The sequence below is a fragment of the Helianthus annuus genome, chromosome 13 (assembly GCF_002127325.2).
Source record: "Helianthus annuus cultivar XRQ/B chromosome 13, HanXRQr2.0-SUNRISE, whole genome shotgun sequence".
NCBI classification, from domain to species: Eukaryota; Viridiplantae; Streptophyta; class Magnoliopsida; order Asterales; family Asteraceae; genus Helianthus; species Helianthus annuus.
Window position 1 is genome coordinate 41,455,079 of NC_035445.2, and position 17,164 is coordinate 41,472,242.

The following is a 17,164-nucleotide window of genomic DNA, read 5'->3' on the forward strand; positions in this document are numbered from 1 at the left end:
ACACTCATGACTATGTGTTCATTAACTTTGCAAGCCTCCCCTAACAATGGTAGCGCTATAGGTTGAGAAACGCCCCTCCCGTTATATTAACGGGTATTGTTAGGTTAAACTATGTTAAAACCACCCGTACACTTTTGGGTTGGACACTTTAATTGCGTTAAACTTTGGTTTGGACACGTAGAGTAACATCGTTTCGAGTATATACTGTCAATATGATATTGTATTTCACACTTGGATATGAGCAACATTTTAAACACGTACTATGCTATGTATGAAAACTTGTATACTCGCCAACATGCTTTTGTTGACTTTATTTTAATACATATTGCAGGTTGATTGATCAAGATACAAGAAAACAAGCTAGGATGGCTTAGAAACCCATTTTAGTTATAAACTTTATTTGAATTTATGTTTTGGATATTTGAAACTTTGTATTATTCTCTAGTTTAATAAAATGATTAAATTCATATTGTCACATCTAGTGTTATGTTGTTTTGAGCAATTTGTTCGTCTCATCCCGATGTTTCCGCCATCGGTTGGGGTGTGACAGATTAGCTGTCAAATCGACTTTCTTAGGTAAATTATGTTGTCGTTTTTGAGTACATAAATCTTTCAAAAATTTTGCATAAGAAGGGATTTGACGAATCGCATCAATCAACGGTAAGTTAATTTTGACTTGCTTAAATACATCCCACATTTCCTCATTTTGGGGTCCCCTTTTCCCTTAAATCGATGCTTTCATAGGCTTTACTAAAGCGGAAGGATATGGGGCGGTATTAGTCTCCACACCCTTATCCATCACTTTAGTAAACTCGTTACCCACAACCTCTTGATTTGTTGAATTTTTAAAAGCTTGATGAGGTTGAGTTTTAGTAACATGAGTTTCTATTTCTTGGTCATTATCGGATCCATCACTAACATCCTCCACCACACCTTCAACAAATTTTGATGGAGTTTCAACATTGTGCTCATAAGACTTACCATTTCTAAGAACACATACCTCATTGACGTGTGCATTTTTGTTGCTCTTTGATGATGATCCTTGATGTTGTGGATTGATTGTTGTGTCACTTGGAAGCTTTCCCGGTCGTCTTATAGCTACTTCTTCGGCTAGTTGACCAACTTGTTGGGTTAGAGATCCTACGGTCTTACCTTGAACTTCTTGTTCTTGCACCACCCCTTTTAGGATTCCTAAAATCTCATCTAACTTGGTTGAACCTTCATTGTTTGCATTTCCTTGTGATGAACTTGCTTGGCCTTGATTTTGACTTTAACCTTGTTGGAAATTTCTTGAGTACCCTTGTTGTTGAGGTATTCCTTGTTGGTACCCACCTTGATCGAAACCTTGATTAAATCCTTGATTGAATTGCCCCCGTTGATAGTTACCTTGAAAGTTTTGTTGACGAGGCTGAAATTGTTGCTGTCCACCTTGTTGACTTGATCCTTGAAAGTTAGGATTCATTTGATTAGCGGGGTTGCCATATCGGAAATTTGGATGATTCCGCAATCCGGGATGATACGTGTTAGAATTCATATTCCTTTCCCCGTGTACTTGATTAACTTCTTCGTTACTTCCAAAATTCATAGGGCAATCAAAAGCAACATGCCCCATATCTCCACATATTTCACATAACTCTTGTACCTGCGAAACAAGAGAAACATCCTTTCCCAACTTTTGGCAAATCATATCAATTTTCTTTTCTAATGCATCAAACCTTTCATTACTAGGTTGGTCATTTACAACTTTAATTTGATGTGGTTTAACACTTCGATCAGCGGAAGCTTGAATTTTTAAACCTTTACTTAAAGTTTCTAAAAAATTCCATTCATAATTCTCATCATGAGTTAAAAAGGTTCCATCGCTACATGCAAAAACAACTTTTTGATCCTCGGTAACTAAACCATCATAAAAATTTTTGATCAAATCCCATTTAGGGATGTCATGATGAGGACACATTCTAAGCATTTCATTAAAACGTTTGAAGGCTTCATGAAATGTTTCCCCAACATGTTGACTAAAAGATTTGGTAGCATTTCGAGCTTCACTAGTTTTACTCATCGGATAGTATTCCTCAAGAAAAGTTCTTTGCATTTCATCCCATGTTCGAATACTATCAGATGGTAAAGTTGAAAACCATTGTTTAGCTCTATCTTTGAGTGAAAATTGAAAAAGACGTAATTTTACCTCTTCGGGTGTAAAGCCTTGTTTCCCAATGGTGCTACATATTGCTGCATAGTCAATCAAATGTGTGTAAGGCTCGTCTGATGCAACTCCCCTAAAGGTTGGTAAAATAGCCAAGTACTGAGGCCGGATTTCAAATACTCTCCCATTTAAAACTGGTGTAACAATTGGAGATGGGTTTCTAAAGATCGTCGACCTGAAATGAGTGTCTACTCTAGGTAGTGGTGGAGCACCTTCACCACCTGCCATATTTATGCTTTCGGTATCGCTTTCTTCAGAATCAGAAATGTATGAAGAGATTGGACTTGAAGTCAAGCTTGCTCTATGGACAATTCGGTTATGCCTTTCTAATCTTCCTATCTCCGGAACAAATGCTAATGGTGATGATCTTCCAGAATGTCTAGTGTGAATGCAATGAAACTACTACCTGCGCAATCACCACACCAAACGTAACAAAGAGTAAAAAGATACAAGACTTATGATATTTTTGGATTTTAGCAGTATTTAACAAAAACAAAAAAACAATCAACTAAAAACAAACACCAAGCGCACGTGCTCCCCGGCAATGGCGCCAAAATTTGATCGACGTCGAAGTACCGATCAAAGATAAGAAGATTATATGCTCCTAAGTACCCTAAATTAGTAGTGGCAAATAGGGTGTCGAACCACGAAGAGCTAGTGGTTGGTGTAAGATCTCAATCGATTGCAAAACATGGTAAAAACTTAAAATTGGATTTGTGTTTTGATTTAAGAAATTAGAATTGACTACAATTGTAAATTCAATAAAGTAACAATGAGCACAACCAAGTATCAAGTTTGATAGCACAATTAGTAATTTAAGTTTGCGAATCTGGTTTGGTAGATTATATAGACATAATCTTGTGACATCATATGCGAATTGAGTATTGAAAGACCTATACTTGTGTATCTAAGCTTACAACGATTGAACACCGATGTAATTAGGCTATCACAAAATGATCACCATCAAATATAAACATGTTAACATAACCTTCAATCATATATCATGACATTCAATGATTAAACACCAATTAACTCAAAATAGATGAAGTGATTCAAGAAAACAACCTTTAGGAACAATCAACACATGAAATAACACATAAAAACTTGGCAAATGTCATAGATCTCTAACAAACACCATGAATTCATGTATAACATAGATAAATGACTCAAATTGAACTAAATGGCATACAAACCCTAGCCCTTGGTTGTGATCACAAGGGTTTTAGCCACACATGATCATGTTTGATGAAGATATGTTGCGATTTCGGTTGCAATTGGAGAAATCTTAATGTTAGAACACTTTGTGAATGAGTATTCCTTGTTCCTTGATGTCTCCTAGCCTCCAATGGTCCAGAATAGATGAAAAAATACGACCTCTTCCCTTTAGAATCGTCCAAAAATGTGAAAACCGTCATAGAACCGTAATAGGCCGTAATTTCCGGCGTAGGGTGGAATTTCCGCTCTGCCCAGTTCATTTTCCGCTCCAAGTACTGGATACGTTCCCAATTAACGCCAGGAAGGGCCGGAAAATACGGTCAGGGGCGGATTTTACGGTACCTGAACCTTGCTTTGCCTCTTTTGTGTGACACCTGTGTCACTTCAGCCATCAAACAAATACCAAATCAATGAAATATGGTATTTCATGCTTGGGATTTGTATAAATATGTGTATCGTTTGCACATATTAATTCTTGTTCGATTTCGGGCTTTAAATCGCTTTCTGGAAGGTTATACGCATACTGGTGCGTAAACGTACTCAGTTTAATGCGACAAATACTCCGGAACATCAACATATACTCAACATACCTTAAATAACCTTTACATAACTTAGAAATAAGTTTTGAAGGCTTTGGTATGGCAAAAACAAGTTAATTCGCTTACAGGGACTAAACTTGACAAACTGCGAAAGTATGCCAATTTGAACTGTAACAAACATTCCAGAACATGTCGATAAGTTAAACATACCATAAATATCCTTTACATAGCTTAGAAATAGGCTTTGAGGGGTTTGGTATGCTAAAACAAACTTTTAGATCATTCAGGGGCTAAAAGTGTCAAAAAGTGCACAAGTTTGCACTTTCGCGCATAACTTACGTTCTGAATACATCCGGACATCCAAAAATTTATGTAAGCATCCTAATATTATGCCTTAGTGTTTGGCATGAGAAAAATCCATTCGTCGCGTCATTTGGATCGTTTTTCGCGCTTATGCGCATTCCGTCGTAATTAACCGAACATCGTGATCGTACGGCCAAACGAACCAACATCCGACATATTTTTGAGCATGTTTCATGTCCACAATGTTTAGGCATCATTTTTGGGCCTTAAAGTTGGCTTTACGGGCCTTAGAAGTGTCGGAAATAGCTTAAACATGCAACAGGGACCAAAACTGCCAATTCTGAAACTTTGTGCAGATCAGACATAGCCAGGCGGCCTGCCTGAGTTTTGTCTGATCCTGATGCGGGCCGCATAGCCCCTTCAGTAACAGAAACTTTGTTTTCTTGCTAAGATTGGCCTTTCAAACACTCCAAAGGGCAATGCCCTTTCACCATCTCAGGAGCTAAGGGTCACATTAAGCCACCACAACATCTTGACAAGTGTACGGCTTGGATCGTGGCACGATATTCAAGAAACGATCCTAACGGCTTTACTTTTCCTATAAATACCCCCCCTTTGGTTAAAACCCACAAAAATCTGATCAAAAGCTCTAAGTTGGAACCTTTGTTTCATACCTGAGCCATTTTGATCTAGATTAGCATTCGGGGACCCTTCGTAAGTGTTCTTTCGTTCTTTTATTCGCTTTTCGAGTCCGAAAGTCACAGTTTTGTTTGACTTTCTGTGTGACCAGCTTATGGTCAACACGAAGTTCATTAGGACTTCATAACGTGAGCGTGATCACGATGGATATAGTCCGTAGTGACTATACCTACTGATTACCACGTTATCTAGGCTCAGTGACGAGTCGTAGTTTCAGCCAAAATGCGCATTCTTGTGTATTTTGTAACCAAACTACTTGTGAGCATCAAAACCGTTTGTTTTGATGCCAAACCTGTTTTCTAAACTTAGTTAAGCATGTTCTAACATGCTTAGCTCGTCACTTTTAGTATAGTGCTTATATAGGGTCGTAAGGTAAGCGATCTAAACCATCGCTTATACTTTACAACCCAACCCATTTGGTCGATCATTAGGATCCGACCAAACACATTAGGTGACCATAGCTATAACCTTCCGAGGTTATACCTTGTGGTCACGATGTTAGGCGTTCCAAACGCGTTCTACGCGAATGACACGTTAAGGTGGCATAAGCTACCTAAACGGGTCGTAATGGGTCGCAAGCACTTAGGTTAGGTTTCATTTTAGTATGTAGGCTTTGTTAAACCATATTACACGAGTCTCCATACTCGTTTGGTTTACAAACCCACATACTATCCGATCCTTCCGGTTTTGGTCCGGTATATTAATATAGCTACCTATTAGGTGTCGTTTGATATTTCGTGATCTCTAGCATTGTGTGATTATTACACAAGAATTTCAAAGCAATCTCAGGTGAGTACATTGAACCCCTCTTTTACTGTTTTCCAAACTGTTTTGGGGTGAAACACATGTGCCTACTTGTTACTTTCATGCTTTCCATGTTTTCACATCATATACTTGCTATGTTCGTTAGTACATTATAGTAAATGATTTCATTACATTTCATGCTATGTATGCCCATTATGTGCATACTTAGTACAAATTGTTTACATCACATGCTTTCATTTTGGTATGACATTTGGTTTGTTTAACATGGAACAATACATTCATTAACATTAGCTATGCCGTTCGTTAGTAGGTAGTGGTACCATAGGAATTGACAACTCCCGTTCCTGAAATCCTGGGTTTGTTTGGATTGGAAGGAATGGCCGAATTCGATATACATAACTTAGATAACCTTTAAATTGCTTAAAGGTTTATCGCCACAGTCTCAAGGCTTGGATGTATGCATATTTTACAATACCGCATAAATGTTTATATCAGTAGAGCATGCATTGTTCCACGAAACATAATGTTGATTTAAACCATGTTTTACTTCAACACCTTGTTTTGTGCATTTTACATATGGTTGAGTTGATACATCTCGCCTACCATACAAGATATATTTTGGGTACACGTTACATTATCTACATTAAACATAAACATTTCGACATTGATATACATACTTGGTGGTTTACATTGAACATAGACATTTCGACATGGTTTACACAATAACACTGGACAATTGATTTATACATGAACAATTTACATGGTGGTTGGTTTGAGTAACGTGGCATATGTAATATGGTACAAACATGGTGGATACGCCGCTGGTACTTCCTATATATAAATGCTTGTATAATATTACATATCGTAGCGTTATCTAAATCATTTCAGTTTAGGCATATAACATTTGATACGAATAACTCACTTTTCACAAGACATTGATTTACAAACGACTTATCTTATACAAACTCGTTTTACATGGTTAACCATTTAACCATACAGTGTTCTCTTATTTATACATATCATCTGATCTTATCATTTTTCAAATGATTTACAAGACAAAGCAAATTACAAGGTTCATGACTAACCATTTTCTCAAACATAAGTCATGAATTCCGTTTTCACAAAACCAATGTATCTCACAGGCATTTTTATGCTGACGTACCTATTTTCACATGTGTTTTCAGGAGATGATGCATAGGACTTATCAAGATATACTTAGGCGGACCTGTGACTTAGTGACTTAAAACGAGACAAGAACTAGTTAATTTATGTTATGTACTCTTTGGTTCTTGTTTAAACAATGTAAACTTTCATGTTTGATCAATAAAACGAAACTTCAATTGCCATGGATTTGAAACAATTAATTCTGTTACAACACTCCCCGACATTTCTGCCACGTTTTGTATGTTCTACGTGGTCGGGGTGTGACAGAAAAGTTGGTATCAGAGCCAATGGTTATAGGGAATTAGGTTATTAGTAATGCTTTGACCTAGTCTATAACCTTCCTAGGACCCTAACGCGAGTTTACTTGCGTTTAGTCATAAAACAATACCGTCACCTACCCTTAGGTGACAACCACAACAAGAACATAAATTTGATCTGCTTTGAAAACTAATCATCTGTTCTAGGATGATTAATTACTAGGTTTTGAACCCTTTGTTATAAGGTTTTGAACCCTTCCAGTTTGACTCATATTTGGCTTAGTGCCTTTTGAGTTTTCAAACTCGTCAAAGTTGGGTCTAAATAATGTGAACACGTGCAAACTGGAAGAGTGGGTGCCTGTACCCTGAGTTTTCTGTCTAAGGCTAGAGTGTTCGTACAAATCCGCAGTATCGGACCAGTCACTCTTACCTGGGAACTCTTGGGCTGAGTGTCCACTTATAGGCAAGCATGTCTTCGCGATACATCATGAGGACCTATTTACTTTGATTCAGCCTTTGTGTGTCGTTTGTTTGCTTCATGGTTCAAACAAATGACCATCACCCATGCTTTTGGTCGATAATTTCCTATTCTTACCCAATGCCGTTTCACTTGTTTCTCTCTCTTATTTCCCTTTTAGAATGCCTCCTCGACGCGACAATCAGATACCTAATGAAGAACTGGCAGCTATCATTACCCAGCAAATGACTGCTGCAATCCCGAACATCGTTGCTCAATGCAACCAAGCTCTCAACAACAATAATGCCCCCTGCAACTTCAAGACGTTCAATTCAGATAAGCCATCAAAGTTTTCTGGGTCTCAAGGAGCGACTGCACTTCTGCAATGGTTCGAGAGTCTAGAGAGCTCCTTCAGACATGTTCAATGCCCAAACGAGCGAAAGGTAGATTTCACATCTAGTGTCTTTGAAAAGCGGGCTTTGACATGGTGGAATGGTATAATGAGAGATAGGGGTGCCGATGTGGCACTAGCTCAGACATGGGAAGAGCTTCGAGCTCTTATGATGAAGGAATTTTGTCCTCGTCATGAGATCAGGGCCTTGGAAAGGGAATTCGACGATCTTAAACAAGACAGCGGTGAACATCGAGCCTACACTGATCGATATGAGGAGCTGAGCCTGTTGTGTCCTTCCATGGTTACGCCTTTGGATAAGGCAATCGAGAAATACATTGATGGCCTCCCTGACTCAGTTCAGGACATTGTTACTGGTAGTAATCCTACCATAGTTAGACAAGCCATTGAATTATCTGCTACCCTAACCGAATCTCAGATCAGAAAGCGCAAACTTTTTCGGAAAGGTGATAAGAATCAAGCAGCTAATGTTCAGGAGGAAACCAAGGAAAGCAAAACCGAACCCTCTAAGAAGCATAAGGCTTCGCAAAATTGTGCAATTGCTGCACAACCCAGCCCAAACACCCTCAACCAACCAGCTCAACCTCCTGCAAGGAAACCTTATGCCGGTACTGCACCGATATGCAACAAATGTAATGCACACCACTTAGCTCACCTACAGTGTCGTTTGTGTGCATCATGTGGGCGACTCGGTCATCTGGCAAATGCTTGTCGATTTACCCCAAAACAAGGTGGTCCAAACCAACCTCAAGTAAATCCTGCTCAAGCTCGTTTTCCCCCAGGATCTTGCTTCAACTGTGGCGAAATGGGCCATTTCCGAAGAAATTGCCCAAAGCTTGCTAATGTGAATCCAGCGCAGGGATGAGCATCGGACCGACTAGAAGACAACATTGTTTAGAAATAATCAAGCCTTATTTATTATTTTCTTTTGTTGTCAAGGTCCATGAAACAGTTGATTGTTGTTTATAAATAAATCTTTTTATTTTACATTACAATGTACAAATGTGATAGCATGTATAAACAACGTATCCCCTGCAATACCAACAATCAAGGAGCCGTAATCCTTAAAGAACAAACTACCCCCAAAATCCTTCCATTTTATAATCTCTTGCAAAATACCCGTTTCTTTCAAGGAAACGAAGTACAAGGCGCAAGTTACAACTCTATACGAATACCTAAAGTACCACTATAAATTCTTAATAGGGTACCCAACGGTATTTCCGTATATCCTAAATTTTTCGTACCTTAATTCGAATATTGCGTTTTCTTGGAAACGAAATCGAATTTTTGGTAGATCATTCTATCTTTATAGATAGATTCTTGAAAATGATTTAAGTGCCAAATGAAATCCATGGATTGGATTTCCTGGTGCACTTTAAGTGTCCGCGTCCAAAGATAACAAATTAAAAATCAAAATAAACAATTATGTGATTATGTGCTTATATTCTCCCTTTTATGTTTTTGTGATCCAAATTTTGTTATCCAAATCCTCGTAGAATCTTCTACATCTTCGTATAAGGGATTCATAGTAGGATATCAAAAGGTACTACCTCAATCCTTAATGGGCTTCAACGTTATAGTTAAAACCCTTGGATTATAAAGTACTATTCTAAAGCTTAAAGACATCATGTACTGATGTAATTAAAGATTCCTCTTGGGTCGTATAGTTAAAGAGGCCCTCTGGTGGTCTAGTTAAAGAGATCATCCGTTGATCTAGTTAAAGAGATTGGTTCGGCAATCTAGTTAAAGATATCATGCGTTGATATAGTTAAAGAGGCCCTCTGGTGGTCTAGTTAAAGAGATCATTTGTTGATCTAGTTAAAGAGACTGGTTTGACAATCTAGTTAAAGATATCATGTGTTGATATAGTTAAAAAGGCCCTCGGGTGGTCTAGTTCAAGAGATTATTTGTTAATCTAGTTAAAAAGATCCTTTGGTGACCTAGTTAAAGGGACTCTATTGAAGTCTAGTAATCACCATAGGATTATTCCTTTGACCTTTTCAACTTCATGATTCAAGCCCTCACAAGTTTCCTCTAAATAAATTTAAGGACGAAATTTCCTAAAGTAGGGGAGACTGTAAAACCTGTGTCACTTCAGCCATCAAACAAATACCAAATCAATGAAATATTGTATTTCATGCTTGGGATTTGTATAAATATGTGTATCGTTTGCACATATTAATTCTTGTTCGATTTCGGGCTTTAAATCGCTTTCTGGAAGGTTATACGCAAACTGGTACGTAAACGTACTCAGTTTAATGCGACAAATACTCCGGAACATCAACATATACTCAACATACCTTAAATAACCTTTACATAACTTAGAAATAAGTTTTGAAGGCTTTGGTGTGGCAAAAACAAGTTAATTCGCTTACAGGGACTAAACTTGACAAACTGCGAAAGTATGCCAATTTGAACTGTAACAAACATTCTGGAACATGTCCATAAGTTAAACATACCATAAATATCCTTTACATAGCTTAGAAATAGGCTTTGAGGGGTTTGGTATGCTAAAACAAACTTTTGGATCATTCAGGGGCTAAAAGTGTCAAAAAGTGCACAAGTTTGCACTTTCGCGCATAACTTACGTTCTGAATACATCCGGACATCCAAAAATTTATGTAAGCATCCTAATATTATTCTTAGTGTTTGGCATGAGAAAAATCCATTCGTCGCGTCATTTGGATCGTTTTTCGCGCTTATGCGCATTCCGTCGTAATTAACCGAACATCGCGATCGTACGGCCAAACGAACCAACATCCGACATATTTTTGAGCATGTTTCATGTCCACAATGTTTAGGCATCATTTTTGGGCCTTAAAGTTGGCTTTACGGGCCTTAGAAGTGTCGGAAATAGCTTAAACATGCAACAGGGACCAAAACTGCCAATTCTGAAACTTTGTGCAGATCAGACATAGCCAGGCGGCCCGCCTGAGTTTTGTCTGATCCTGATGCGGGCCGCATAGCCCCTTCAGTAACAGAAACTTTGTTTTCTTGCTAAGATTGGCCTTTCAAACACTCCAACGGGCAATGCCCTTTCACCATCTCAGGAGCTAAGGGTCACATTAAGCCACCACAACATCTTGACAAGTGTACGGCTTGGATCGTGGCATGATATTCAAGAAACGATCCTAACGACTTTACTTTTCCTATAAATACCCCCCCCCATTTTAGTTAAAACCCACAAAAATCTGATCAAAAGCTCTAAGTTGGAACCTTTGTTTCATACCTGAGCCATTTTGATCTAGATTAGCATTCGGGGACCCTTCGTAAGTGTTCTTTCGTTCTTTTATTCGCTTTTCGAGTCCGAAAGTCACAGTTTTGTTTGACTTTCTGTGTGACCCCTTATGGTCAACACGAAGTTCATTAGGACTTCATAACGTGAGCGTGATCACGATGGATATAGTCCGTAGTGACTATACCTACTGATTACCACGTTATCTAGGCTCAGTGACGAGTCGTAGTTTTTTCATTGACCAAAGTTCATGGTTCCAAAAAAAAAAGATGAAGATATGTTAGTTCTTAGTTATTGTGTTATGTTGTAGGATCCGGATTTCTTCACCTTTTAACCATTTGTCCAACATTAATTCCAAAACATTCACCCAAGCCAACCCATGAAGCCCTCTTGATTTGCATTTAGTCTTTTGTTAATAGGTGGCGGTTTGATTTCTGTACTAGCATATGCTAATAATGTTGCAATTGTGGGTTGAGCGTTTCAGAAAAATTACTAGTACCATTTTTACTAGTCCACTAAATAACCCGAGGGGAGTGATACATTGTGAGGAGTGTGAAACCCTATGTATTAACAAGTTGAGGCATATTAGGTTTGATTAGGTAATTCGTACTTATTTGCTTGCTTGGTTGTAAACTCTTGATTGTTGTAAGTCTTGTGGGTTGGGTATGCCTTATGACCTTAGCTTGCATTGGTGAAAACATGTGTGTGTTAAAAGCTGACCATTACCCAAGTGTTGCATTGAAAGTTACTTGAAATTTGCATCTCATAAAAATGTACAACATCTATCAAGCCTATTTTGAACTTCTCGGGGAGACGAAGTGTTTTAGAATTGCAAACCAATCTGATCCCATTGTAATCTTCTTTTTCGGGACGAAAAAGATTTAAGTTGGGGAATTTTGATATATGTTTCTGATGTATAATGTTTTTGCATGTCAAGTCACGTTTTTTATCATTAAATGCATGTAAAAACAAGTTACTTTGTCAAGTTTATTTGTGCAAGTTTCAGATGATGATTGGAGGCATTTTGGATTGATATAGCATCATGGAACGAAGCGGAAACATGCGGGACAAGAAAAGGAAGCAAAAGAGGCAAAGCAAGGTTCAGGTGCCGTAAACTCCGCCCCTGGCCGTATTTTCCGGCCCTTCCTGGCGTTAATTGGGAACGTATCCAGTACTTGGAGCGGAAAATGAAGTGGGCAGAGCGGAAATTCCGCCCTACGCCGGAAATTACGGCCTATTACGGTTCTATGACGGTTTTTCACATTTTTGGACGATTCTAAAGGGAAGAGGTCGTATTTTTTAATCTATTCTGGACCATTGGAGGCTAGGAGACATCAAGGAACAAGGAATACTCATTCACAAAGTGTTCTAACATCAAGATTTCTCCAATTGCAACCGAAACCGCAACACATATAAACAAAGTTAACCAATAAAAGGAAATCTGATTTCGAAACAGAAGGACTAAAACACGTATATTAGCAAAGTTGAAAGTTTGACAATTAAACACAAAAAGTCACGGCCAATGAAAAATGTCAGGTAGCTGCTTCACAGTATTTCTCCTGATGATCTTTGTAGTATATACAAATTTTGAGAATGAATTAAGTTGCAACAACAATAAAATAAACATGATTAAATAATAAATAATTGGCGTTATAAATATTTAGAATAGATTGTGAAACGAAAATTTATTGTGAGGTATTATAAAGTTTGATTAAATATAAACATGATTAAATAGCAAATATCTTAAGTTAAATCATAAGGAACTTACAAGAATAATTATTAATTAAGTATCAACGTTAAAATTTTAAATTAGTTAAACTAAAGCGGTTAGATCTTTATAATGCTTAATGTAACTTTTTTTGACTAAATAAAGATACCTTAGGTTAAAAAAGTTTCTTAAAATTATATAAAGATATTTTAAACTTAAAAAGTATAAATAGTTTCTTTTTTCTTTATTTACTGACTCCGAATTAATCAAATGATAAAGAGGAAGTTAGATTAAAAATAAAACCAAATATCTATTATCATCGGATCAGATAGGGGATATAAGTAGTCGGTGCAATTAATTAAAACATGATATTTGATTTAGGAATGCAATCAATTTTTGATCGTATTCACACTTGCAGTTTAACTAACCGTATCTATATATACATAAAGGCAGCATCATCCATACATACTAATCACTCTAGAATTTCTTTCGGTTAAACTCTCAAGGTGATCATATCAGTTTCTGCTTCAAAATAAGATGGATCCGTATTATTATCTCCAGCACCCGATTCTTCAACAACAATACTACTACTACGCATACGCTGTTCCTACTCATTACACCATCTTCTACCCTCAACCCGTGCAGTACGTTGATGATGTAGCCATTCTCAACACCATGTGGGTCAATCAAGAACAACCGTATTTCCAAAATCAGAACTACGTGCCGTATCAAACACCAGAGGAGACGTCGTTCTTGAACACATATGACTCTTTGACGTTAGACGAGACTTTGATCATGCAAGAGATAGAGGAAGAGATTTCTACGCTACAAGGAGTGCTCGCTGCAGGTACCAGTGATTCGGGGGGTTTATTAGAGGAAGAGATTTCCGAGCATCTGCAAGTCTACACGGCACATGGAAGGATGAGTGAAGTGGATGCTTGCTGTATTTGTTTGGGTGACCATGAAAAGAAAGAGAAGATGGGGAGGCTCGAATGTGGGCATGAGTTTCATGCGGAATGCATCAGGCGTTGGTTGTTGTCTAAGAATATTTGCCCCATGTGCAGGTCTACTGCTTTAACAATATAACTATATATTTAATTGTGTTATGCGATGTAGCGATTTAGATTTGTGTTAGAGTTGGATATCTGAATATAAGATAAAGTTTACTTGTTTAGTTGTTTGTATAGTAGTTTCCTAATTTGTTGATACTTGATTAGAAAGATAAACCCATAACAAAGAACGTTAAAACTAACCCATACTTGCTACAAGAATTTTAAAACAACTTCACAATTTGATTCCGGATGCTTCTTTTCCTAAAACTTATACATAGTTAACGGATATAAGTACGGTTTTTTTTGGTTTCGGTTCGGTTTCGATTTTTTGTTTTGTTTTGATCAGTTTTTTTCGGTTTCGATATTTTCAAATTTTTTTTTGGTTTCGTTCCGGTTCGGTTTCGACTTTTTCACTTTTCTTGTTTCGTTTGGTCGGTTTTGGTTTCGGTTTCGATTTCAACTTATTTCAGTTTTATTGTATCGTTTTGGTCGGTTTTGGTTTTATCTTTGTTTCGTTTTGGTCGGGTTTTTTTTGTTTCTGTCATGACTCAAACAAAAGGTGTAGGAATCCGTTCGTGTAAAATAAATAAAATAATTTATTAACTTGAGATACAAGAACAATAACAGAATTACAACTGAAAAGTAAATACTATTACAACTGAAAAAAGGGAAAAACAAAGACAGAAAACTCGAACAGACGAAACTGTTCTTGGCTGAGGATCGTGTTAGACACGGGTCCCTTAAAACAAATTTCGTGTCTCCCAGGAGAACACGTTTGTTTCCAGGATACAACAGCCTCAAGCAGTTGCACTGCCGGTCTTGACTCCAACCCGAACGAGTACCTTGCGCCTTGAGAGAAGATGGTGAATTCTGAAGAGAGAAGATTGTAAGAAGCTTGTGAAAATGCGGTGTCGAATCTGCCATAGGAACCTCCTATTTATACTGCAGGTCTTGAAGAAACTGAAAAACAAATTAAATGGGTGAATTAAACTGCATTAAACGTCTTTAATGCACTTTAATTCGTCACTTAATTCTCAGTCAAACGCATTAACTTCGTCAGTTTCAAATGCTGAATGTAACTGCCCTGGCAAGACACACTGGCGCGCGCGCAGGTTTGCACCCGCATGCGCGGTGCGTCCACTTGGCTCACTGCCATGCAGGCGTGCGCCCCTACTCACTCAGGTCCATGCGCGCCTGCGCGCGTGTGCCACGTCACCTGTGAGCCTCTACGAGCACGCCACACAGTCGCGCCGTTTTGGCTCACTTTGGTGCGCCGCGCACGTCACATCAGGCCCATGCACCATGCGCGCAACCGCGCGCCTTCATGTGTACTCGCGCGCGTGCGCGCATGACTGCCACGTCATGCGCCATTGCGCGCGGACCCACCATGGTCATCAAAGCGCCACATTGCGCCTCATCGCGCACGCCACGCGCGCGCGCGGGAGCGCGCGCGCGAGTTAGGGTGCTCCGCACCCTTCGCGAGTACACTAGTGAGTGCTTCCATGAAACAATAAGGATGGAGAGATCCTACTTAAATACCCCTTTAAGTTCCATCTCTCATCCGATGTGGGACAAGGTGCCACTTTCCCACATATTTCAGCATTCAAGTTTCAAACACCAAACTTTGAGTATCGATATCTCATTCATCTTAGCTCCGTTTTGGACGTGGTTTAGTTCGTTGCGAAGCCCTTCCAACGTAGAACTCAAACCCACAAATAAATATATAAAACCTGTTCATTTTATTATATTTATTTTTAGTCCAAAATTAGGAAAAAAATCATTTTCCTAATAAAATTTCCAACAAAAGGTATATTAATGATGAAATACCCATCCCGTTTCGACCCGAAACCCATTCCGAACCGGACCTGATTTGACCCGAACCCGTTTAGACCCGAATACGTCCAAACCCGGACCCGTTCCGACCCGACCCAAAAGAATCTTTTTTTCTAATTTGACCCATCTCGCCCTTAACCCGTTATGACCCGACCAGACCCATTTGCCAGTCCTAAATTTAAGAACATGTAGACTTGCACAGAAACTCTTCATAATAACATATTCAACATCGTATCTTGATGCTCATTGGAATAGTTCTGACTTCTATTTCTGACTTTTTCACTTTTCTTGTTTTGTTTGATCGGTTTTGGTTTCGTTTTGGTTCGGTTTTATTGTATCGTTTTGGTCGGTTTTCGGTTTTATTTTATAGTTCTGACTTCTATTTAGTCTTCTCAAGGTCACAGTAAAACTAAAAATATACCCCTCAACTCCTTAAGCTCTTTATTTTATACCTAGCAAAATAAACATAAACATGCCTAGTTAATAAACTAAAACGTTTTACATGTTCGCAACTGAAATGAACATCAATTAGACTAGTCGTTCTCAGTTAACAGGGGTGCCACCTCAGCCCGTTAACGATGTGGCACACCGCCCAGCACCACGTCCCCGATGGGTGGGTCATTATTGGGTCAGTGGGCGCCAAGCAAAGGAAGCCGTTGAGGGGTGTTGAAATATCGAGGACTTTTTTTGACCGTTGGGGAGGGGTGGGTTGACCGTCGGGTTGGGTTTTCAAATAAAAAAATTTAATTACTTTTAGTATTAATTAATCTTCTATATATACCAAATATTATACATCCAAATCTCACACAAACCATTTCTAAATTTCAACCAAAATTCACTCTCAATCATATACTCATCATGGATCGCCCACCCGGACTCTCCACCTAATCGGAATACAGAAGAAGATATAATCATTATTTCGGTTCGAGTGGGCGTACATCTTTTAATCGATCAAGGTGAAACGTCCAAACCATTAACAAGACGTGCTCCGTTGCAAAGAGACCTTGAAGCCGCTCACAACGGGCTCGTAAACAATTATTTTTCAGAGAATCCCCTATACAACACCAAATACTTTCCAGCACCCTGTTCGCATGAGTCGCCGACTATTTTTACGAATTGTTGGTGATTTAGAACACACTTATACATTTTTTCCAACAAAGAGAAGATGCACGGCGTAAATTAGGTTTTTCTTCGTTTCGAAAATGCAAGCCGGCGATTCGTCTGGCATATGGCAGTGCGCGTAACTCATGGAACAAGTATTTGAAAATGTTAGATAAAGCGTGTAGCAATAGTCTACAATTTTTTGTGAAGGTATAGGTTTT

General features: G+C 38.5%; 2 protein-coding genes across 2 annotated transcripts; one reads left to right on the plus strand and one right to left on the minus strand.

Annotated features, from left to right (window-relative positions):
* Nucleotides 1-724: 724 nt before the first annotated feature.
* Nucleotides 725-2,431, minus strand: LOC110900713. Its single transcript, XM_022147583.1, has 2 exons — nucleotides 1,387-2,431; nucleotides 725-1,257 (listed from the first exon to the last, which is right to left on the minus strand). The coding sequence occupies exons 1-2, from the start codon at nucleotides 2,429-2,431 to the stop codon at nucleotides 725-727; spliced, it is 1,578 nt and encodes a 525-aa protein (XP_022003275.1).
* An 11,063-nt stretch (nucleotides 2,432-13,494) lies between these two features.
* LOC110900714 (probable E3 ubiquitin-protein ligase RHG1A) lies at nucleotides 13,495-14,043 on the plus strand. Its single transcript, XM_022147584.1, has one exon. The coding sequence runs from the start codon at nucleotides 13,495-13,497 to the stop codon at nucleotides 14,041-14,043; it is 549 nt and encodes a 182-aa protein (XP_022003276.1).
* Nucleotides 14,044-17,164: the final 3,121 nt, after the last annotated feature.

Bases quoted from the DNA above. Each gene is read 5' to 3' on its own strand.
- LOC110900714 (XM_022147584.1), top strand. From the start codon at position 13,495: ATGGATCCGTATTATTATCTCCAGCACCCGATTCTTCAACAACAATAC.
- LOC110900713 (XM_022147583.1), bottom strand. From the start codon at position 2,431: ATGGCAGGTGGTGAAGGTGCTCCACCACTACCTAGAGTAGACACTCAT. The intron at 1,258-1,386 runs GTAACTATCAAC...GTCAAAATCAAG, and splicing joins TCGTCAACAAAACTTTCAAG to GCCAAGCAAGTTCATCACAA.